We start from the raw sequence: 23951 nt of genomic DNA, 5'->3' as shown, positions 1-23951 counted from the left end.
AAAATGTTCCTTTCCATTTTGCACATGAAATGGCCTGGGACTTAGAATAGCCTCTCTGAGGCCCCAGAATGAGCCACAGGGCCAGGGCCTTGTCCTGGTGTTCCTGCTCCTCACTTGGATGAACTAGAGAAGGTTTGGTCAGGTGGGCACATGGTTGGCCCACATAGATGGCTCCAAGGGAAATTTTTGAGATTCAAACTGCCCTGGAGTTTAGAAACTTGTAGAATATAATTTACAGCGACTCAGGCCTCTTCTTCCCTGGTGTAATTTCTTTCTTTCTCCCTTCCTTCCTTCCTTCCTTTCTTCCTTCCTTCCTTCCTTCCTTCCTTCCTTTTTTTTTTTTTTTTTTTTTAGTTTTTCGAGACAGGGTTTCTCTGTGTAGTTTTGTGCCTTTCCTGGAACTCACTTGGTAGCCCAGGCTGGCCTCGAACTCACAGAGATCCACCTGGCTCTGCCTCCCAAGTGCTGGGATTAAAGGCGTGCGCCACCACCGCCTGGCTCTTTCTTTTTTTTTTTTTTAAAGATTTATATTTTTTTATGTGCATTGGTGTTTTGCCTGCATGTATGCCTGTAGGAGTGCCAGATACCCTGGAACTGGAATTACAGACAGTTGTGAGCTGGCGTAGAGATAGCATAAATGAAGACATGCTTATCCCAGAGACATTATAGAGTATGTTCTTAAAACAAACAAACAAAAAACCTCAGTAGGGGCTGGAGAGACAGCTCAGCGGTTAAGGATACTGACTGCTAGGGGGGCTGCGGTGGCGCACGCCTGTAATCCCAGCACTTGGGAGGCAGAGGCAGGCGGATCTCTGTGAGTTTGAGGCCAGCCTGGTCTACAGAGCTAGTCCAGGACAAGCTCCAAAGCTACGTGTCTCGAAAAACCAAAAAAAAAAAAAAAAAGAGCACTGCTCTTCCAGAGGACCTGGGTTTGATTCCCAGCACCCACATGGCAACTCACAACTCTAGTTCCAGGGGACCCAACACCCATGGCAAAATACCAATGCACATAAAATAAAAAAATTTAAAAAATCTCAGCCGGGGTGGTGGTGCTGCAGGCCTTTAATCCCAGCACTCGGGAGGCAGAGGCAGGCGGATCTCTGTGAGTTCGAGGCCAGCCTGGTCTATGTAGGAAGTTCTAGCCAGCCAAAACTTCATAGTGAGGCCTTATCTCAAAGTAAATAAATAGAATCAGCCTCATTAGAAGGGCTGAAGAAATGGCGCAGCAGTTGAGGACACTTAGCCCTCTTTTAGAGGAACTGGGTTAGGGTCCCAGCATCTGCATCACAGTACACAGCCATCTGTGACTTGTAGTTCCAGGGAATCTGATACCCTCATAGGCATCGGGCATGTATGTGGTACAGATATACACATGCAGGCTGCTTCAGTTAGCTTTCGGTTGCTGTGATAAACACCATAACCAAAAGCAACTTGGGGAAGAAAGGGTTGATTTCTACAGCTTCCATCCCGTCTGGAAGGGAAGTCAGCAGTTTCTCAAGGCAGGAATCTGGAGAGGAATGCTGTTTACTGGCTTGCCCCCCAGGCTTCCTTTCAGCTTCCTTTCCTTTTTCCTTTTTTGTTGTTATTTTTGTTTTTGAGACAGGGTTTCTCTGTATCCTTGGCTGTCCTGGAACTCATTCTGTAGACCAGGCTGGACTTGAACTCAGAAATTTGCCTGTCTCTGCTTCCTAAGTGCTGGGATGAAAGGCGTGCACTGTGCCACTGGTTCCAGCTGTCTTCCCTAGGACCATCTGCCTGGGGTTGGCACCGCCTGCAATGGGCTGTGCCCTCCCACATCAAGTGATTGGTGACTCAAGAAAACGTACCACGTGCTTGCCCAGGCCAGTCTGATGGGGCATTTTATCAATGGGTCCTGATCCTCAGATGACTTTAGGTCGTTCACAGAAAAACTATCCAGCACAGCTAAAATACATACACAAAAATCTTTTTTTTTTTTTTTTTTTTTTTTTTTAAGGTTTCTCTGTGTAGCCCTGGCTGTCCAGGAACTCACTATTTAGACCAGGTTGGCCCCCAACTCTGAGGTCTGCCTGCCTCTGCCTTCCAAATGCTGTGACCAAAGTCTTATGCTACCACTGTCCAGCACTAAGAACCTCATTGAATACATGCATATGAGTTTGTATAACTCATATAGCAAAGGAAGTTTAACCACACTGTCCTGCCTTCCCACCTGGAAGGTGCTGTCGGGAGCGTCTGTCATGTTTCTTTTTAGGCTCTTTCCCTCTCCGGCTCTTTGGTGGATTTTTGTATTGCTGTTTTTGTTTTTGTTTTTAAAGATTTATTTATTTATTATGTACACAGAAGAGGGCGCCAGATCTCATTACAGATGGTTGTGAGCCACCATGTGGTTGCTGGGAATTGAACTCAGGACCTCTGGAAGAGCAGACGGTGTTCTTAACCACTGAGCTATCTCTCCAGCCCATATTGCTGGTTTTTATAGTGAAGGTAGAATTTTGGGGTTTGATTTTTGTGCATGTGAGTGTGTGCATTCGTGGAGGAAGGAAGTCAGTGCTGATATTTTCCTCAGTTGTTCTCCAATTTATTTTTGAGACAAGGTCTCTCACTGAACCTGGCCTCGCTGATTCAGCTAAACTGGCTGGCTGTCAAGTCCCAGTGATTCTCCTGTCTGTGTCTCTCCCCAGAGCTGTGATGACAGGCATGTGTCACCATGCCCAGCTTTTCTATGTGGGTGCTAGGGACTGAATTTAGGTCCTTACACTTTGTTTCTTTGTTTGAGACTCAATGTGGTCCTGGCTGGCCTAGAACTTGCTATGTGATGGAGGATGACCTTGAACTGCTTTTTCTCCTGCCTTTTCCTTCCCCGGTGTTGTAATTATAGGTTTGTAACTTCATATGGGTTTTACACTTTAAAAAAAGATTTATTAGCTGGGCAGTGGTGGTGCATGCCTTCAATCCCACACTTGGAGACAGAAGCAGATGGAACTCTGTGAGTTCGCGGTCAACCTGGTCTACAAGTTCCAGGACAGCCAGAGCTACACAGAGAAACCCTGTCTTGAACAACCAAAAAGAAAAAAGATTTATTTTATATGCATGAGTGTTTTGCCTGCAAGTATGAATGTGCACAATGTGTGTATACCTGGTACCAGTAGAATTGGAGTTACAGACAATTCTGAGTTGTCTTGTGGGTTCTGGGAACTGAACCCTAGTCCTCCAGAACAGGTGCTCCTAACCACTGAGCCACCTCTCCAGCCACTCCCACCCCTCCCGTACTTGACTTTTTTGTTTTGCTTTGTGGCAGATGCTGCAGGGAGAAGAGAAGAGGAGCCAGCTCCTCACAGCAAGAAGCCTTTGTTAATTGGCAGCCCCCTGGACAGGCAGTGAGGAGCCGGGGCCTTGGCCCTATGCTGCCTCTGCCTGGCTAGGGCAGTTTAGGCAGTTTACTCCGTGGCTCAGAGTCTGTTTCAGTTGTGGCCACCTAACAACCGTGCAGTGACAGTATTTGGAACCATCTCAGTCTTGGCTCTTGGGCCAGAGGTCCCAGCTGCCAACTAGGGGACTGAGGAGGACTCAGTACAGATCCTTCTCTCTGGAGGCTTCTAAGATGTCTCACCTGAGAGCCTGCAGGGGGCTCATCAATGGTATAGAGCCGGTGGGAGGAAGGAGAGTTTCTGTGCTTCAGTTACACATTTGACATGTCTTAGTCTTGGTGTGCTTAGGATAGCAGGATCTTACATGAGCTGGGCTGGTGCCTGGTATGGATGGAGCCGGCCCATGTTGATGGTAGTCGTTACTCCAGAAGGCCGTGCGGAGTCCTGCTTACAGTGAGGGTACACTGTTTAGCACCTAGTCGTACATCTGTCTGATCATCCTTGGATGATTTCCCGGATGGTAGGATGCAGAGTTGCACATTTTTAGGGCTTCTGCTACTGTTCTGACTCCCAGGGGTGGGGATCGCTTTCCCTGCCCGGTCCCCTGGCAGATGAGAAAAACCAGAACACCAGAAAGCCTCCCCTGTTCCCACCTGTATTCCTTTGATTATAGCTTATTTGGTTGATTTTATTAGTGAGAACCATTAAAGGTTTGTTGGACTGGGGGTAGAATACGTGCTTATCAAACAGAGTTCTGGCTGGCAACACACACAGTCATTCATTCCCATTTGATTACACACACACACACACACACACACACACACACACAACCATACACACACAAAATCACACACACAGTCATTCATTCCCATTTGATCACACACACACACAACCATACACACACACACACACAGTCATTCATTCCCATTTGATCACACACACACAACCATACACACACGCACATGCATATACAAAATCACACACACACACAGTCAGTCATTCATTCCCATTTGATCACACACACACACACACAGTCATTCATTCCCATTTGATTACACACACACACAACCATACACACACGCACATATATACACAAAATCACAGAGTCAATCATTCATTCCCATTTGATCACACACACACACAACCATACACACACACACACAGTCATTCATTTTCATTTGATCACACACACACAACCATACACACACGCACATGCATATACAAAATCACACACACACACAGTCAGTCATTCATTCCCATTTGATCACACACACACACACACAGTCATTCATTCCCATTTGATTGAATTCTGCTCCTGTGCGGGTTCCTTTGGTTCCTTATTCCTGTATCTTTTCAGGCTTAAAGTAAGTTTAATCTCGCTTCCTATCGATTTTTTTCTTAATTGTTGTTTTCGATTTCCGGGAGTCATCCCTCCACCCCTCAGCAGATCTTCTTGTCAGCACTTTGGCCTGTGTGCTCTAAGCAGGCCTGACAGAGCTGGCCCCTGACCTGAGGCCCTGTCCCTGACCACGGTGCTGCTTTGTTGGACAGTGTTGCCTTTTCTTTCTCTCAGCTCCCCTCCTTACAGCGGTTGGGGTACCACCCACAGCCCTATCTCTTGCTTTTTAACTTGATGTTGCAGTAGTATGTGCACCCAGACCCGGCTTGGGAGTGGGATCAAAGCCAGCCCTGAGACAGAAGCCAGGACAGAGGAGGGTGAGGGCAATGGAGACCCCTTAGGCTTTCCTGCCAGGCAGAGCCTCCTAGGCACACAGCATTTGTGGACAGCAAGTGTGTGTCGCTCTTGTTTGCAGGATGTTTTCTGTTAACACCCTAACTACCCTACGGTCCTTATTCTGAAGAGGCTTGTGGAGACTTGTCTGCTTTCCGTGATTCAAGTCCTGCTGCTTGGTTCTTGTCTCAAGCTTCTTCTTGACTTTCTCCACTGAAAGAAATAGTCAGTCTGTAAGGAGTAGAGTTAAGAACCATGCTCTAGGGCTGGGGAGATGACTCAGTGTGAAAAAGCACTTGTTGCACAGGCCTAAAGGACCTGAGTTTGCGCCTTCAGTCTGTGTGTGTGCCTAGGAGGAGTCCTTCAGTCTGTGTGTGCCCTGTGCCTAGGAGGAGTCCTTCAGTCTGTGTGTGTGTGCCTAGGAGGAGTCCTTCAGTCTGTGTGTGTGTGCCTAGGAGGAGTCCTTCAGTCTGTGTGTGTGTGTGCCTAGGAGGAGTCCTTCAGTCTGTGTGTGTGTGTGTGTGTGTGTGCCTAGGAGGAGTCCTTCAGTCTCTGTGTGTGTGCCTAGGAGGATTCCTTCAGTCTGTGTGTGTGTGTGTGTGTGTGTGTGCCTAGGAGGAGTCCTTCAGTCTGTGTGTGTGTGCCTAGGAGGAGTCCTTCAGTCTGTGTGTGTGTGTGTGTGCCTAGGAGGAGTCCTTCAGTCTGTGTGTGTGTGTGCCTAGGAGGAGTCCTTCAGTCTGTTGTGGTGTGTGTGCCTAGGAGGAGTCCTTCAGTCTGTGCTACCTCTCTCTACTCGACACGGCCGTGGAGCTTGAACTCCCAGAGTACCAAGGCCCCCGCCTTCCCCAAAGACAGCGAGTGCCCATCTTCCCACAGCCCCTCATCACTGACCGTGCCCGCTGCAAATACAGGTGGGCCAGGGGAGGGGCAGCCACAGGAGCACAGAGTAGGGAAGCCAGGGCCCATGTCTCCCTAACAGAAAGATAGCCTTGAGGCAGCAAAGGGACTTTGCAGGATGGCAGTGCTCAGCAGGTCCAGGGGCCTTCCCTCTACCACTGTCCTTTCTCCTCAGTCACAAGGACATAGTAGCCGAGGGGCTGCGCCAGCTTCTGGGGGAAGAAAAATACCGCCAGGACCTGACTGTACCTCCAGGCTACTGCACAGGTGAGGTGTGGATAGGTGTGGGTGGTCAACAGTCTAAAGCTGGAGCAAGGCTAAGGCCTGTCTGCCCTGTAGACTTCCTGCTCTGTGTTGGTAGTTCTGGTGCTGTGCTACCTGTGAGGACACAAGACCCCTTCCTGCCCTACCCACCACGGTTCTGCCAACAGGACCAGGCTGACTCTAACCCCACAACCCAAGACTCCACCCAAAGGTAAGGAAAATGAAACAGTTGGGGAGTCTTGGCTGCTGGGCCAACAGCAACCTAAGCCAAGTCCACTCCTCTCCAGGGTAGTGTTGATGCTGCGAGAGCGCTGGCATTTCTGCCGTGATGGCAGGGTGCTGCTGGGCTCTCGGGCCCTGAGGGAGCGGCACCTGGGCCTGATGGGCTACCAACTCCTGCCGGTGAGAAGTCCTGTCCCACCCCACCCATGTGTGTATTTATAGCCAACCCACCATAACCTCGTCTTCTCCCTGCAGCTGCCATTTGAAGAACTGGAGTCTCAGAGAGGCCTGCCTCAGCTCAAGAGCTACCTGAGGCAGAAACTTCAGGCCTTAGGCCTCCGCTGGGGACCTGAGGGTGGGTGAGGGAGTACACAGGGCTCAGGATGGATCCCCTATGGAGTGGAGGGGGTGCGTTTGCACTTTGGCTCCCTGTTGGTTTTTACATTAAAATCCCTTTCCTTCCCCATGGTGAGTCTCATTTCTGGGACAAGGAACAGGGCTGGGCCCCATATTTTTCCATTCATGACCCCACCAACAAAGACAAGACCAGGCCTAGGTTAGGGTTGAAGCACTTTACTGCAGGGTGGGGAGAAGGGGCTTTAAATTATTCACTTAAATAAAAATGAGAAGGGGCAGGAGGAGGGGAGCCCCAGCCCCCAACCCGTCCCCTACCCAGAGTCCCCTGCCATGCCTCTGGATAGCAGCTACACAGGCATGGGCATCTCGTTGTACTCATCCACGCCTTCCCGCTCATCAAACACTGGCTCGGCCTCATTAGCATCCAGCTGTGAGAGGGATGGAAGGGTTGGTCTTTACAGAGTCATGGAATAGAGGAGTGGGGGAGAGTCAGGAGAGGGGCAGGGGTGCTTACACATTTCATTTCTCGCTCGGTGAAGATGCGGGTAAGTACCACCATGCGCAGTGGCACTGTGAGGATGAGGATGAAGGGGAAGGCCAGGGAGGCGGCTGTGGACATGACTGCCCAGAGCAGGGCCAGGCACAGCAACTGCAAAGCAGTGAACAGGTGCATCCGCATGGTCCGAACCTGGGGGCAGAGATGGGGTGAGCCTAGACATATCCCAGCCAGCCAGAAGGACACAGACACTCCTTCCTCTCCTCAAGAGATGAACGACCACAGGGCTCTCTAGAGCTCCTCGGTACAGGGAGGAGGCGAATGGTCTGGCCAAGGTGGGGCCCTGCACCCCTTGAGTGCAGGAGCTCACCTTCTTGACATAGGTAACATCTGGGTGGTGTTTGGGCGGCATGAGTAGCAGGTGCAACCGCTCATAGAACTGGATCCCATTAAGGGAGGTGACTCCCATGTATAAGAAAATGCCAAAGAGGACAGCCAGAGGGATCTGTCGCAGTAGGTCGCCAATGACCATGGAGAGGCCTGGGAAAGGAGAAGCAACAGTGGGTTCCCTCCAGTGAACCAACTGGGGGCCGACAGAGAAGGTGAGGTTCAGGGTCAGGGCAGCATACCCACAAGCAGGGCCACCAGCAGCCCTGTCACCCGCTGTTCCTTGACCTCCTGAATCTTGGGTTTGTCCCCAGGTGCCACAGCCTTGCTCATGACAGTGAGTGCGTTAGCGTGAGTGACAGAGCGGACAGTGGCAGCAGCCAACCAAGGAAGGCCAAAGAGGGCACAGATGCCGCCCATGGCTACGATGAGCAGCAGGTCAAGGTGGAAGCCAGAACCCTTCTGCAGCATCCGCTCTTTCTTGGAGATGATCAGCCTGGGAGAGGAGAGGCACTGTGAACCCAGGGCACCCACAGCATGGGAGAGCGTATCATCCCAGCATGTCCCAACAGGTTCTGGTGGTCTGTCCATCCCATGGGACTGGGCCTCCATCAAAGAACTGAACTGTGTCCTTAGCCTGTATCATGCAGGATTCCTCCTGGCAAGCCCTGCTAGGCTAGCTTGCAATGCCTGTGCCCTGTCCTATCCCAGCTAACATCAGTGACATTTCTGTTGCCTGCAAATAAGCTGGGTAACATGGCATTCAGGGTCCCCTCGAGGTCCTTGCCCCATGGTAATAGGTCCTATACTGTACCCCTGAGCCTGGCTGAGGACTCTAGTCCCTTAGCTAGGATGGCTCACGTGGTGATCTGTGTCTCCATGAAGATGAGGATGAACACCAGGACAGCAGGCAGCAGGCTGGCCACCATCATCCACACAGGGAAGGGGCTCTTTTCTCCAAGGGGGTTGATGACCCAGCCCCGTTTGTCTGGGGCTGTCACAGAGAACCCACTGGGCACACTCAGCTTCTGCAAGGCAGAGGCAGTGTGCTGTTACACAGAGGGTACTCAGTGGAACACCAGAACCCAAGGTGGTGGAAATAGCCCAGGGCTAGTGGTACCTTTCTGCTACTGGTGCAATGCCTTACCTGGGTATAGGTGTCCTCAATACTGTAATCCACAAGCACCATGATGAGGATCGCGATGGGCACCCCAAAGTCCCCAATTACCCGCCGGATCTAAGAGGGCAAGCACCATGCTCAGAGGCCTCCTATCCCATGCAACTCCCTCACACTTCCAAGTTAGCCCCTTCCTGTCCTCAGCTCCTCCAGTCTGCAAGCCTACATACCCGGCCAGGGAAGAACCGGCTGTTCTTGAATTTGCGTAGAAAGAAGGCGATGAAGAAGGTGCCCGCCATCAGCACCAGTGATAGCAAGGCTGTGTTGGGCTGGCCCCGGAGCCGCTCCTGCCCAGACTGCATGGCTGTGCTGCTATTGCCTGGCACCAGCATGGTTGCTGCCCAAGTCATATTGTCACTGCTGCTGTCTGCCTCTGAGTCATTGGAGACTGAGCAACCATGGAGAGGGTGCTCCTGGAAGATCTGGGGAGAAGCCACAAAAGACCATGGGCTGAACTGGGGCAGGCTGGATGTTGGTGAGGTAGAGGAGTTTGGCAAAGGCCAGCCTGCCTTCCAGAAGCTTGCCTTACCAGGTTAAGAAAATGACTGAGTGCTTGCTTCAGTAGCACAGACACTAAGGTCAGAGTGGCCCTGTGCAAGGATGATATGCAACACTGCAATGTTCCATATATTTAAAAACTTAACCCAGTTTATTTGAACACTAAATCATTTATTCAGTGTCTCAACAAAAAGGTTCTAGTCACGGTTCACATGTGCAGGGTCTGACCACAGACTTGCAAAGTGTGGGATGTTTGTGTGGAGACTTTCACTTAGTTCATTGGTTTTTGCACCAATGTTACTTTTTAACTTTACTACATTTATGTAGTGTATGTATGCATGTGGGCATGCAGTGCCACTCACAGCACCCATGTGGAGGCCAGTATGACTTCTGGGAGTCAGTTTCTTCTACCATTAGGTGGGTCCCAAGGATCAAATTTGAGTCACCAGGCTTGGTGGCAGGTAACTTCACCCACTGGGTCATCTTGGTGGCCCTCCACCAATACTTATTTTTGCCTTTTGAGACAGAGTCTCATTATGCAGCCCTGGCTAGCCTGGAACTCACTCTGTAGACCAGGCTGGCCTCAAACTCAGAGAGATCCACCAGCCTCTGCCTCCTGAGTGCTGGAATCAAACACGTGTGCCACTGTACCCAGCTCCAATATTTCCTAATATACCTCAGTGTACATTTTGTCAGTTCACTTTTTGTTTGTTTGGTTTTTGAGACAAGGTTTCTCTGTGTAACAGTCCTGGTTGTCCTGGAACTCACTCTGTAGATCAGGCTGGCCTTGAACTCAGAACTGCCTACTTCTGCCTGCCGAGTGCTGGGATTAAAGGCGTGCGCCACCACTGCCTGGCCTTGTCAGTTAACTTTATGAGTCCCATAAAATCCAAATTACATTTCTTTAAACTCCTTTTTACTATTATGGCATTTAGACTCTAGTTTTTAAATTTTTTTAGTTTTTTTTTTTTTTTTTTTGGAGCTGAGGACCGAACACAGGGTCTTGTACATGCTGGGTAAGCACTTCAACCCCGAGCTAAAACCCTGGCCTCTATTATGGTATTCTGAGAAAATGATCAGGAACCCACTTCTTCACTGGCCAAAGGTGGCATGGCCATGTCTGGAGCAGCTTTCTAAATGTCAGTATCTATGGGTAGCAATGTTCCCTTCATGTAAGTGCCTGTTCAGGGTTTCAGGTTTTTAAAAATGCCAAATATTTTCACAGTCACTTGCATGTAGAAATCTAGAAAATATTCAGACTTTGAAAACCAACTATTCAGCTCACATTGAGCAAGCATGACGTATGAGAAAGAATTTGAGACTGAAAATGAAATAAAAGACTTGGTTGAGACTAAAGAGTCTGGTTAAGTATAAGGCTACGTGGGGTGGAGGGGGGCAGTAGGAGAGAGCCAGAGCCAAAGTTGGCCTCCAGGAGCTGAGGGAAGAGGAACCATGAGCACGGAGGAGCAAGGACAGTAACTCCTGAGACCTGTGTGTTGGGTGTCCAGACTGACTGTGTCACCTCTGGGCCTCATTTCTACATTGGTGGATTCTTATGAAAGTGCATGTTATCCTTGCTATTAGAAATATGAGAGTTTCTGAAAGACTGATCCAATGCTGTGTGCTCATGACAAGAAGGTCAGGAAAAGGATGGGGGTGAAGAGGGCAAGCACACAGACTGCAGCACTGTATCTCAGCTCTGCTACACTACAGTGGCCTTCTTCCTGCTTACCCAGCTCTTCTAACCCTCTCTTGATTCCATGTTACTTTGTGCTCATGAATATACTCCTGGGGGGTTCCAGAATTAGCCTGGCTTGTCGTCCAGAAGAAAGAACCAAGATACAAGACAGAAAAACACAATCAAATGAAGAAAGCAAGCAAGAAAGGAAAAGCCGGTAATAGGGCTCAATGGGTAAAGGGACACGATGCGCAGCCTGGCGTTCTGAGCTCCATCAAAAGGTGAAAGTGAGCCAATACCCTCGTGTTGTCCTCTGACCCCGTACATGACACAACCACATGTGTGTGTGTGCACACACACAGAATCAAACTGAATCAAACATCTTCCTAAAGAAAGATGGGATACCCAGGCTCCTTTGTACCTGGCACATGCCCACCTTGATCAGCTTGTAGAAGGTCTCATAGATGAAGATGAGGGAGATGAGGAAGGCAAAGATCTCCTGGGTGAATCGGGAGACAAAGCGGACCAGGAAGCTCCCCTCCAGAGCCACCATGAGCAGGGCCAGGAACACCAGCCAGAAGCCAATCCACACTCGGCCCACTAAGTACTCCAACTGGTTGCTGCTGCAGAACTGAACGGGAGATGTGGGGGGTCCTTAGGGATGACAGGAGCCATGTCCAGGCAGGGCAGTGAAGTGGGACAGAAAGAGCTCTTACCGAGAAGAAGGCCTCCTCAAAGACCAGCAGAGGCCCAGAGAAGCCGATCACCAGCAGTGGCTGAGCCCCCAGCAGGCAGAAGATCACACCCTGGAGTGCTGTGGACATGATCAGCTCTGACACTCCGATCAGGTCCTGTGTCTTCTCTCCTGCAGGGGGAAAGGCGAAAGCTCGGTACCTGGTGGCCAGGCCCTGTGCACACCTGCCACCCCCGCTAAACCCTCTCCTTACCAAGTAGCCCCCCAAAAGTGATGGCAGGAGACAGGGCGGCAAAGTAAATGAAGATAACAGCGGCCAGGCACTGGGGGTCAAGTGCATCGCGGAAGTCGCTCAGGTAGTGGGGGTATCGGCGCCGCACGTCACGGATCAGCCCCCCAAAGGGCCGGCCCGTCCTCCGAAGGGGATCATCTTCTGCTGCACCTGCCGCCTCTACCATCTGCAGGAGCGCTGCAACCCAGGCCTCCATCAGGGCGCCTGGCGCCCGCCCTCCCATCTACCCCACCAGGCCCTCCTCTGAGAACGCAGACCATATCGGCTACAGGAGCAACATGGTTGGCCTCCTCTGTCAGGCCCCTGGGTGCCCTCTACTGCCCTCGGGCTCCCTCCGTAAGGTGTAGCATCACCTGGCCCAGGCCTGCATGGGCGTACCCTTATCTTGGGAAGACTTGGGCTCTAGCCCAGCCCCAGGGGGCAGCAGGCGGCCCTGCTCCTCTCGCTTCTTTAGCATCTGGCGTTGGAAATGGGCGACAGAACGCAGCAGCTCCTCGCCCTGCACTTCTGAAGGCGGTAGCACCACACTGCAGTCCAGGAAGGCGTTGATAGCAGTCAGCAAGTCGTCCCGTTCATCTGCCAGGTAGGCCGCCTCGTGGAATTGCTGCCCAAGCACAGAGGAACCAGGGAGTACACTAGGAGGGGGCCAGAGGCTGGGAACTGGGGCTGCCCGAGGTTAGTGGCTGAGGCAGGACTGCATAGGGCGGAGAAGACGCTGACCTTGTCAGACATGAGGGTGGAGATGGAGCGGCCAATCTCATGGTAGTCCATGTTGGCACTGCTGGGGCCCAGCAGCAGGAAGAGGAAACGCACAGGTACAGGCACCTCCAGTACTGCATCCAGCTCCACAGCCTCCCGCAGACGCACGAAGGCCATGGTGGGGCGAGAGAGGAACTCCACACAGCCTAGGGATATGGAGACACCATGGGCAAGAGCAGGTGGCAGGACCCCTCCAGTCTCTAAGCCCTGGGTGGCCCCAGAGCCCAGTCTCCAACATCCCCTAGCTTTCCCTCACATACCCACAAGGACCACGGTAGCCTCAGCATTCTCCGGGATCTTCTCCAGCAGCTTCAGCTCATGCTTGGACTTGGAGCGGGTAATCCCTGCAGGTGGGGCTGGGGGTGGTAGCTCACGCTAGGGGTTGGGATGGGAGGAGGAGAACAGAACTCAGTGCAGGCAGCACCTCCCACATGCCCCAGCTGCGTTTCCACACTGGGCTTGCTCATATTCTACTACCAGCCCCTAGGCAGGATCTTTCACCTCTCTATCCACCTCCAGTCGGGTCTCAGGAACACCACCAATGAGAGGCTCGGTGACATGAGGATCACTCTCAGTCCCCTGGGCGTGGTGATGCCCCAGCAGAGAGCCTAGAGAACCCGCTGAGATGTTTCGGGGGAAGGAGAACTCTTTCTCATCACTTGGGTGGCTGGTGGGACAGAGGAGAGTGAGGGTCAGGACGGGCAATAGGGAGGCCAGAGCCAGGGAGGCAGGAGGTGACTGGGTCCTCCTGCCCTGCAGCCATACCTGTGTTTCAGCAGAAGGGCTCGTAGCACATTGGCTCTATCCTCTGCCTTGATCTGGTCAGAGATAACCATCTGTTCCACCACCTGGTGGGCCACCCCAGGCAGGGTCTGCTGATCGAGGTCCAAGAGCACAGCTCCTGCAGGAAGGCGGCAGGGAGAGCTTGTCACCCTAGAACTAGTAACGACAGTGGGGAGCAGATGGGAGGGAGAGAGGGGACAGGCTGGCACAGCCAGGAGGTGTAGGCCAGGGGTCTGGGCTTCAGTACCAGCTCTGTTCCTAGGTCTCTATCACTTCACCTTTCTCGCCTATTGGTCCCCTTCCTTCTCCCATCCCAGGAATACTGTATGAGGCTGACAAACCACCAAGATTTAGTTATCTGACGCCTTATCCAGGGAGCACCCGCTCTAGCTGTCTTCTTTGCTGTTAGAAACCCACCGTGTTGCTTCCCCATGATGTTCCCCTCATGTTCCAGCTGGTCTGTGGCCTTGCCCACAGCAACCCTGGGGTCAACTGAAAGTCCCCAGACACCCCACTTCACTTATGTAAGCCCAGTGGGTGCTTGCCGGGAGCTCAAAAACATATAGAAATGAAACTCCTTTCCAAAGCTACCCGGCCACTTATCTGGCAAGGTCAACTTTCTAGAACAAAGAACTAAGGAATAAACAGACTCAAATGATCCTGAGCAGCCAAAACAGCCTAAGAGATAAAGCCCTCCCTCTGGCGTTTTACCCAAAGCCCAGAAACCTCACTTGCAGCCTATTCGCTCTTGGTTTGGAAACAATTCCAACAGCAGAGTTCTCTGTCCTCAGCTGCTTAGAAACAGCCTTTCAAAGAACAACTGGGAGCGATTGCCCAACAGGAAGGAGGAAGCAAGTCCACTGGAGTCCTGTGCCTGTGGTTACTTAGTAAAGTTTAGACAGTCCTACTGGTTAGGTAATATTCCCGATCCTCTAAGATGTTAAGAAGGAAGCTGGGTGTGGTGACACATGCCAGTAATTCCAGCACTCGGGAGGTGGAGGTAGAAGGGTAAGGAGTTCAAGGCCAGTATCAGCTACATAGTGAGTTCAAGGCTAGCCTGGATTACTTGAGACATCTAAAACAAAATTTGCTGGCAAGGCACGTCAGGAATTTCAATCATTTTTCATCAAAATGCTTTCAAGTCATTTTTAGCTTCAGTTATGGAGGTAGAAGCAAAGGGTTCTTGGAGCAGGTAAATGGAGATGTACCATGGGCCAGTGTTCTGCGGAGCTCCAGAAGGCTTCGGAAGGACAGTGAGGCCACGTGAGGCTTCCCCCAGCGTTCAGTCTCCTCCTCCACATCCTCCTCAAATTTTATCCAGCGGGCTGTCTCCCGCCACTGAGGCTCCTGGTTTTTGTCCAACAGCAACTCATTCAGCTCCACAAACACCTTGGGGGGAGATGAGGAAAATGCTGCAGGGAACAGAGCTACGGGATGCTGGGATCCACCTCGAGAGACGCAGCACCGGAAGGGTACATGCCCATGGGCCACGGTGGATGGTGCACAGGCATGTGTTCCCCTCATCTGTAAAATGTCTATGATGCCCACCTCTGTGGCAGTTAGAGGACAGAGTCAAGTCCTAGAGCCAAGTGGAGTCACCATGCTAGGAAGCCATGGGCTCCTGGAGACCTACACAGGACTGACAAAACTGAGTGGTGGATTATTTCTGTAATCCCAGCCCTCAGGATGCTGGGGCAGAACTGCCCTGAGTGTGAAGCCAGCCTGGGCTCCATAGGGAATTCCAAGCCAGTCTAGACTACAAAATGAGACTCCATCTCTCGAAAATGACAGGGCATGGTCACCTCTACAGGACACTGCCAGGGCGGTAGCAGGAAAAGACTTGCTGAGGGTGGGAACCATCTCTAGCTGGACAGTGGCCATCTGGATGCTGTGGGTGTAATGCGTCCCTGGACCGGACACTTGGCACAGGTGCGATTTACTATGGTGCTATTATACCTCAATAAAAACATTTTAAAAAACCATACTATGTCAAAGTTCAGAGCCCTGCAGTCGAAGATGGGTCGTGTCCCTAAATAACTAACAACCTTGGTCAAGGGACAGACCTGGTTTATGGCTGATACCACCTGTGCTATGTATCACCTTCACCAGCTGTCGGGAGAGTCAACTGGGTAGGGAGGTTGGGCTTTGAAAATGAAGTGCTACATGCAGGTGGCCTGAAGGTTCTTCTGTACTTTCTCCTGCAGACCACTTACTGCAGCCTGCCAGCAGATGGCCACGATACCCACCTCACTGAAGGCTCATTTCCTGAAGCGCAGGACCCCACATGAGACCCTAAAGACACAGCGGGCAGGCAGCCTTCCCTATTAGGGAGGCAGCTCTGGGGCACCATGCACTGTGGGTCTGCCTGGTGGAAGGGGAGGTGACAGAAGACACGAAGTGGACAGACGTACCTCATGGGGCTTATGGGGGGCCCGCGGCCGTGCCCGAGGTGTGGGGCCAGGTTCTCGACCTTCCCGGGCAGCTTGTGTAGACCCTTTGGCATTCTTCCTCACCAAGTGTCGCCGTACCCCAGGGACATCCTCAAACCGGTGACCTGGGGACACAGAGAGGGCCAGGATCAGTTTCCTCCTTTTCTTACCCTTTGTCCCACCTACAATGAGACTGATTATAGGGCCCCAGCAGCACGCACTTTTCATGAGGTCAAGGTCAGCTGTGGCCAGTGTCTGGGCCTCACTCTCATCAGTAGGGACTCTGGGAAGTAGTGCTTGCTCCACCCCAGTCATACTGCCAATTCGTCTTCTCTCCTGAAGGTTGTAACTTCGATGTCCAGGCTGGGCTTTGGTCAGGGGACGCCCTGCAGCACCTCCATCGTCACCTCCAGCTGTGCCACTGGCCACTGCTACCGTCTCCTCCACCAGGGTTCTGCAGAAAGAACAGCCATGAGCCCCCAAAGCCAGCCTCCTTTCCTAGGCAGAAAACCACATGTACCTTGGCCCTTCTCACTCCCACTCTTGCAAGGTGGGCATGCGGGAAGACTGAGGATTCTAAAAGGCAACAGGCAGCGTCTAAAACCAGTTCTAGCCTGTCATGGTTGTGCACCACCAGCGGTCACCTCAAGGGTCATCTGGACATAAACCTCCCTCACAGCATGGGAAAAGGCCAGCATTCCTTGGTGCTTAAGAAGGTGAGGTTTTGGGAAAGTAACACTCAGAACCTAGCATTTATCACTGCTAATAATTCCCTTGCCCTTCCAACCTGGAAATGGGCTTTGACACTCTAGCCAGATACCCGTCTGTGAAGGACTGAGCCTTGCCCTTCGGCGACAGCAGCCCCTGCCCTTACTCCTATTCCCTGCCAATGCCAGCAGCATCCACACAGCCCATGACTCTGCTCTGCCGGTCTTACCTGCTTCTCCTTTCCTTCCTCAGTGCCAGGATTTCCAAGAGGCTCCCACCTGTTCCCCTGCCAGCCTGGCGCCCAGCGAGCCTATGCACTTACCCTCTAAAGGGGCACCATGCCCTTTATTTCCCATAGCACTTTACGCTGCCTGGTACCCAGAAAACAACAGGTCTGTGATAGTCGTAACCTTGAGATTTTGTTCAAAGTCATTTCCTCCTGGAAGCCTTCTCTGGCTAGTGCCCCCAACTCCTATGAACCACCTGTTCTGACTCTGCCTGAGCCAGGTTACTGGATCTAGGGATTTTCTGCTGCTACTTCATGGGGCAACATTTGCTTTCCAATTGGGTATACTTGGCAGCTGCCAGAAACACAGAGGGGGTTCCAGTAAGTACTCCATCCTTGGTCCAGTGCTCGAGCCAGTGCTGAGGGCAGCTCAGATTGGTAAAGCACCCTATAATCCTTAGCAAGGCCAGTGAGCTCCGTCCCGTCATCTATCACCTCCCCAAGGGGCTGGTAAGAGGCAGGTTAGTTCAGGACTCCTGCTTTCTTTTCTACCTCCCCCCTGCTCTAGTAAGGGGAGTGCCTACTTAGGACACTGCTGAGTACAGTGTACTTACCCTGTCTGGGCCCCTTTGGGGGCCCGGGGAGGTATCTCCTGGTAGGGCATCTGTGTAGGGGGAGATGGGCTGGTTCTCTCTGCCTTCCGTTCTGTACCTTCATCCTCTTGGAGAAAGAACTGCAACAGGAACCCACACGGTAAGGTAAGGCCAGGCCAGGACCCTGCAGACAGCTCCCGAGAGCCAAGGCACCGCTTACCTGCACTGAAGAAGGTGTAGAGGCAGGGGATGGCTGCTGTAGCGGAACCCTGGACCCTTCAGCTTCACTGGCTTCATCCTCATCTTCTTCCCCTTCCTCGATTGTAGGGGTCTCCCCAGTGGGAGAGGCTCCAGGGCGCCTCCGAGGTTTCCGTCCCGGGCCCTGGGGAGTCTTGCGGCGGCGGGCATCAGGAGGCAGATGGGTGGACAGTGGGTGGTGGATATGGTGGGAGGACTGGCGGTGGTCTGCAGGGAGGAGGGACTTGGCAGCAGGCAGGCACGGCACCCCTCTTTCCTGTCCTGGCCTCTCCCACTACGACCCAGGCCACTCTCTGTTGGACAGTCCGACCTGAGCCCCCAGCCTCCCCTCCTCAGCTGGTCTCTCACATTCAAAGTCTTCCTCTCCATAACTCCGGCCTGGCTCCTCTCCTCCTCGGGACCCAGCTTCCTGGAGGATCTCCTCGAACCGCTCCACACCTAGGGCACGTAGTTCATCTTCCTCTTGCTCAGGGAACCCAGGTGTTCCGGGGCCCAGGCTTTCTGGCTCTGGCTGTGAGAAGGAAGAGCGGAGAGAACACACAGGCCTCACTGGGAATTGTATGTGAAGGCCCTGACCTGCCCAGGGCTGGAGATCTAGTGACTCCAGCACCCTCTCCTCTCCAACATACAAACTGACTCCCTCTGTGCAGCAACCGAACCCTCCCAACGCTGGGACCTAATCCACATCCCGGCAGCTATGACCTCCAATGCCAGGGACCTAGCTCCCCAGCAGCTTACCCCCCTAAAAAGGGCCCGATCAATCTAGGGGCAGGCCCACACTAGAAGACTCCACAAAATTCCTGGTCTAGCCCTTCTGCAACCAGTCAGAATGTGAACTTCCCCGTTACCGTGGCAGAAAAAATTCCTTTGGCTGGAGGACAATTGCTGAGCCTTAAGAGTAACTTCTGAAGGCATCTAAGCTAACTGCCTCGGAGTGGTTCTGAGTCAAACCTATCCCTGCCTGGACAGGAATGTCTACTCCTGCTTGGCCAGAGAGCCCCCATCCCTTCACACTGGCCCACCTAGGCAGCACTACCCTCCCTCCCAGCCAGGCGGTCAGCCCCGCCCCTCACCCCACCCCCACTCCCCCCCACCTGAGTCATCCTGCGGGAGTGCAGCAGCTGACAGCAGCCAGGGCTAGTGCAGGCCAGAACTGCAGGAAAGCTCAGCCTGGCTGAAGGACCAGCAGCCTGGGCCCCGCAAGCCCAGCAGCTTTGGTCCAGCCCCCCTCCCCAGCCCACCCCCAGCAGGTCTCAGCTCCAGGCGCCACCACCAAATATTTGCTCAAGAGCTTCGGGACCTGAAGGGCGTCAGGACCTCCAAAGGCCAGGGTATGCCACCCCTTCCACAGCAGTGCCAGCTGCCACAGCAAGGAAGAGCCAGGGAGGAGGATCAGTCTTGGGGAGACATGCAGGGGTAGAGTTGGGGGACACAGAAAAAAATCATCCAGGGCAGGCACGGACAGGGGACTGGAGAAGGGAGAGCTGCCCAGCCCATCTCTCGGCAGCTCCAGCAGACTATCCCAGCACTTGCCCCATTTCCACCAGAAGCAGCTGGGCAGGAGGAAGCTGGTGCCAGTGAGGAAGCAGCTGGGGAGCAAGCAAGGCATCAGCTCCTGAGGAGCTGGTGGGGAGGGGGGAATGGGCCATCTCCTCCAACCTGAGGCCGCAGGAGGAAGTCCATGGCGGCAGGGGTGAACCTAGAAGAAGGGGGAGGGCACCGCCAGTGTCCCTTCCCAGTCACGTGCCCCGATGGGTTAAAGTGACCAATATAATGCGGCTGATTGTGCCACCGGAGTTAATCATTAGACTTCTTAGGAAAATCAGAAGAGGGCCATGTGGGGTAGTGGCCACATTGGGGAGGGGGGGAGGGCGGGCCTGGATGGCACGTGGGCCAGGGGCGGGGCCAGTCACTGCCGGCAAGCTCTGACTAGAACTTTGGTGTGTAGGCCTTCTTGGGGGGCCCTATGCAGTTAAGATCCAGTCAGAGAGAGTAACAGGGCTTAAGATCCCGGGACCTCAAACTCCTGTCCAACTGCAGCTAAACTAGCCTCAACTCCTCAAACAAACGGAGGCCACCCGTCCCGCCCCTTTTCCATTCAGCATCTTCATACACTAGCAAAGTCTGGGTACGGACGGCAGTGCCTCGAAATCCAACACAGCTTCCTTTTCGTAGTTTCTGCACCCCACCCATGCCCCACTGGAGCCTGGGCCAGCTCACCTGCAGGCCGCGCTTACCGTGTGCAAAGAATCTGCGCCCGAGGCGGGGCGCCTGGGGGCGCTGCTCATGGCCAAATCTTAGCCCTTCTCGCTGTCGCTGCGGCTTTCAGGGCAACAAGGCGGAGGCATAACCTGAGTGGGGAAAAGGGCTAGTCACCATTGGTGAAGAGCAGGCTAGCCCCCAGCCCAGCTCAAGGAAGGAGAGGAGCCTCAGCTGTCTGCCACTCCAGTGTCTCCGACATACAAGACCCTTCTAGACTATGAAGACCCTCACAGTGGCCCTTTGAGGTGGCAAGCAGAGAGAGGAGGGTTACGGATAGAAGAGAAGACTGAAGAGGGGTTTGCGGAAAGGGGGCTGGCACACAGGCAGCCAGGAGAACAGAGGCAGAGAGGGAAGAGGCCACAAAAATGAGGCAGGAAGGAGTCAAGGCCCAGCCCTGGAAAGAAAGCAGATCAGATGAGGGAGGGGGTGATAAAGAACAGAAGGATCAGGCGTGAAGGGCCAGACAGCAACAAGAACCAGGGGCCCCTGGAGGTGAGCCTGAGACCAGAGAGGGGTGTGGTAGGGAGTGAGACACCCCACAGAGCAGGAGGGGTGTGGAGGCCAGGGTGGCTGGCTTCCCAAACAGAAAAAAAGAGGACCAGAAAGAACTTTGGAGAGAACCCAAAAGGGAAAGCAGGGTGCCTGCAAGTAAGGAGGGGGTGCTCCCACAAGGCAGACAGAGCAGCAGCACCACCAGCCCTAGACATAGGACAGAAGCAGGCTCCCCAGGGTAGAGAAGGAGCCCTGCTCCACTCACTCAGGAGGAGGGACAAGGAACTGGACGGTGGGGCTTATAATGGGGGAGGGGCACGTGACATCGTCAAGGGGGTGGGCACAGAGATGCTAGGGGCAGTCTCTGTGCCTCCCCTCCCTAGCCCTGGGCCAGGAAAATCTGAGTGGCAGGGCAGCCCTCCTGACAGTGACTATCGGGTGTGAGCTCTGTGATGGGGGTGGAGGGAACCCAGCCAGTGCTAACCGGGGTATCCATTCCTAGTAAGGGCACCACCCGAGGCTCTCCAAAAGGTAACAATACTAAGCTGCTGAGGCGCTGCTGGGGAGTTGGGGTTGTCTGACTTAAGGCTACCTTGGCAGTGAGGCAGGTTAGTATAGGATCAAGAAATAGAGGTCTGGGGGGATCAGCCCAGGGTGGGGAGTCTGGGCTACACATTCCTGGCAAGAACTCCAACTCAGCTGACTGCTCTTTCTACTCCCCCCTCAGCCGGCCTTCAGCCAGGGCCCGCCAGTGTGGGGGAGAGGTGCCAGGGAGGGGACCTGGTCTGGGAGGGGTCTGGGGAATCTGTCCTCAGCACCTGCAGGTGCTCACTCCCACCTCCAGGCTTTGCCCTCAAGTGTGCTCCTCCAAGCAAGCCCTCCTCCCTTTACCCATGTGCCCCCACCCCTCCCCCGCCGTCGTAGAATACAAAGCAGCCTCTGTCCAGAGCATCGGTGCCGATAATCCTAGTGGGGGCACATTCCCCGGACCAGCCCCGACGGGCCCGAAGGATTAGCATCTCTCCCCCAGCCCAAGGGATTAGCACTTCGGACCCCCACTTGGGCATTAACCATTCCCCAAGTGAATTCGTACATTCCACAGCTCTTGGCTGTGGGGCTGGTGGGGGCGGAGAGAGTTTGATAAAGTGGACCCAGATTTGAGGCAGCACTGCCTCCACACCCCGCAAGGAGCTCTCCCTACCCAGAGAAGGCAGCTCCCTAAAAATCAAACTTGGGGCTCTTCTTTCCCATCCTCTCCCAGCTGCCCCCCGTTCTGTCTGACCTCTTGTCCTAACCTGACCCGCCAACCCCCTTTCAGGGCTCCGCCTTCCAATCCCAAGATCCAGGGGCTTGAGGTCCCGGGCAACCCCCAAGCTGGCAGGTTTCGGGAGCAGAGGGTCGTCTGGAACCCGCCCTGGAGTGGGAGAGCAAGCTGAAGGTAGCAGCTCCCGGAGACTACCCCCTCCTGGTGGCAGGGGGCGCGGCACCCTGGCTTTAGGTAACTCTTAAGAGGCGGACCCCGGAATCTCGTTTCGGAGCGGTACTCCCACTCACCACCCCATCCTTCTCCCTAAGACCTCGCTCCCTGCGCCCCAGTCCCCGCCCTTTCCTCCACTTCCACTCCCTCGGCGCTCGAGTCTCCAGTCGTCCCCCCCCACTCCTTCGCGGCCCTCCCCCCCCCCCACCTATCTGCTTACCCGCTAGCTCTGGATTTCGTGTCCCGGGGGTCTCCGGGTCTCCCCTGATCCTCCGGAACCCTCGCGCGCTCCCGACGACTTCCCGGTGCCCACTCCGGGGCGCGCCCCCGCCGCTCCCAACTTCTCCCAACTCAACTTTCCCCCGCGCCGCGGGCAGGCCAGCCTCCAGCGTGCGCGCCCCCCGCAGAGCGCCGTGCGCGGCCCCGGCGCGGCTAGCTGAGAGGCGGAGAGCGGGCGCTGAGGCTCCGTGGCGGGAGCGCGCTCCCAGGCACAGCCCGACACCGCCGGCGCGGCACCCTGCCTGTTCCCCCCCTCCCCACGCCCGCAGAGGCTCCGGGGACGCCCTCTTTTGGCTCTAGTGAGCCACCTCTGGGAGGAAAGGAGTCAGCTTCACGTTGGGGATCGAGGGAGAGGAGTATGGCCATGAAATGGAAGCTCTGGGAGTTGAACTACAGATTCTCTGGCGTTAAGGCTCTTGCGGGGCTCCTGCCCAAACAACCCCACTGCCTCGAAGAAAGCCCTGGTGTCTGCCCGAGAGAACGGATGGCACGCGAATGAGGGGTAATGACGCTAGAGTTGGTGACCGTGACCCTGAACTGATGGAAAACAGGACAACTTGTTGAGGTCTCCTGACTTTCACCGGAACTACCTCCGTGCTGAATGGGAACCCTATTCGTAGCTGACACTTCTATTTTAAAGACCTTTGCATGTCATCCTGTTTTCTCAACTAAATCATCAATTATTTCAGATAAAGAATGCACTTTATGCGTCTTCAGTCTGCCACGTGGGCGAATCACAATATTGTTTATGCAAAAGCACTCAGATTTAAGTAAGTTAGTTAATTAACAAATGGTTAGCGCTACTCTGGTTCCGGTGCTGAGGAATGATGTTTGGGACCGTTTTCGCCCGGTTCACAGCCCTCACGAATGCAGTCATGAGACAATTAGAGAGCAGCGCAAGAAAATCTATAATCAACTCCTTTTCGGGGTGAGGTAAAGGCTGCTTGCTGCAAGTGTAGCATCTGTCTGTGGTCTTGTCTGTTGAGGGGAGTAACTGACCTGCCAGTCCTCGTGGGCCACACCCTGGCTGACTCCAGTGGGCCTGCTCTGATGACTGGGATCTGGGGGATACCCAGGCTCCAGTCAGCTGGCCTCGGCATGTCAAAGTGGAGCCGCTGGAGTCCGGTGGCTTTCGAGACGATAAAACGGGCCCAGCGGAAAGAGGGGTCTCTGGCGTGTGTCCCTCCACTCAAATCCAGCCTCTAATGGGGCACACCTGTCTCGCTGCCCAGCCCTGTGGTCAGCCGGTCCCCGTGAGGTCATCAGCAGTAAGACATCGCTGAGACTCATTCCCCAATCAGTCCTAGGGTCCCCAGGTGGCCTAGGGAGAGGTGAAAACTAGTGCTGAAGCTGTCAGGAGGTTGCTGGCGACTCAATACACCCAACCAGGTCAGAGCCGGGCCAACAGCACCCGGGATCTAGGCCATCTAGGCCGTCAAACGCAAACTTCAAGCAGAGAGTGCCCCACCCCCACCCTCACTGTATTATAGAACGCGCGGTCCCGGAGTGGCCCTTTTCTAGAAGGCTGTGAGCACAGAAAAGGAATAATAACAAGAGCGGGGCACACTGGGAGCCTCCGCGCCTTCGCGGAGACGCCCGAAAAGCGGACACGCGATGCTTCCTGGGAGTTGAAGTTTAAGGTTT

The 23951-nt window shown here is 53.9% G+C and overlaps 2 protein-coding genes across 4 annotated transcripts in view; one reads left to right on the top strand and one right to left on the bottom strand.

Moving 5' to 3' along the window:
• LOC118579488 (fas-activated serine/threonine kinase-like) overlaps nucleotides 1-6926 on the top strand; it is a 7598-nt gene extending 672 nt beyond the window's left edge. The window contains exons 3-7 of the mRNA XM_036180774.1: nucleotides 5839-5990; nucleotides 6152-6243; nucleotides 6316-6451; nucleotides 6528-6642; nucleotides 6718-6926. Of these exons, the coding sequence (XP_036036667.1) occupies nucleotides 5839-5990; nucleotides 6152-6243; nucleotides 6316-6451; nucleotides 6528-6642; nucleotides 6718-6825 (603 nt within the window). The 3' untranslated portion in view covers nucleotides 6826-6926. The remainder of the gene's footprint in view (nucleotides 1-5838; nucleotides 5991-6151; nucleotides 6244-6315; nucleotides 6452-6527; nucleotides 6643-6717) is intronic.
• Nucleotides 6927-7015: 89 nt separating this feature from the next.
• On the bottom strand, nucleotides 7016-23826 carry Slc4a2 (solute carrier family 4 member 2). 3 transcript variants are annotated; one of them, XM_036180784.1, is made up of 23 exons: nucleotides 23307-23826; nucleotides 20035-20148; nucleotides 18146-18308; nucleotides 17760-18004; nucleotides 17561-17679; nucleotides 16234-16466; nucleotides 15995-16137; nucleotides 14792-14972; nucleotides 13566-13701; nucleotides 13302-13467; nucleotides 13061-13175; nucleotides 12762-12946; nucleotides 12420-12645; nucleotides 12003-12218; nucleotides 11772-11920; nucleotides 11492-11686; nucleotides 9050-9301; nucleotides 8850-8939; nucleotides 8564-8730; nucleotides 7945-8198; nucleotides 7686-7855; nucleotides 7334-7507; nucleotides 7016-7247 (listed from the first exon to the last, which is right to left on the bottom strand). In XM_036180784.1, exons 2-23 carry the CDS (start codon nucleotides 20083-20085, stop codon nucleotides 7167-7169), a joined length of 3711 nt encoding a protein of 1236 aa, XP_036036677.1. In that variant the 5' UTR covers nucleotides 20086-20148; nucleotides 23307-23826; the 3' UTR covers nucleotides 7016-7166. The 3 variants fall into 3 exon arrangements, with proteins under 3 accessions (XP_036036677.1, XP_036036676.1, XP_036036678.1); XM_036180783.1 differs by lacking the exon at nucleotides 23307-23826 and adding an exon at nucleotides 22249-22447; XM_036180785.1 differs by lacking the exons at nucleotides 20035-20148; nucleotides 23307-23826 and adding an exon at nucleotides 19457-20006.
• Between the last annotated feature and the right edge of the window lie 125 nt (nucleotides 23827-23951).

The sequence above is a fragment of the Onychomys torridus genome, chromosome 3, assembly GCF_903995425.1.
Source record: "Onychomys torridus chromosome 3, mOncTor1.1, whole genome shotgun sequence".
Lineage (NCBI taxonomy): Eukaryota > Metazoa > Chordata > Mammalia > Rodentia > Cricetidae > Onychomys > Onychomys torridus.
The sequence above is the reverse complement of the archived record's forward strand: the minus strand, read 5'-3'. Positions and strand labels throughout refer to the sequence as shown.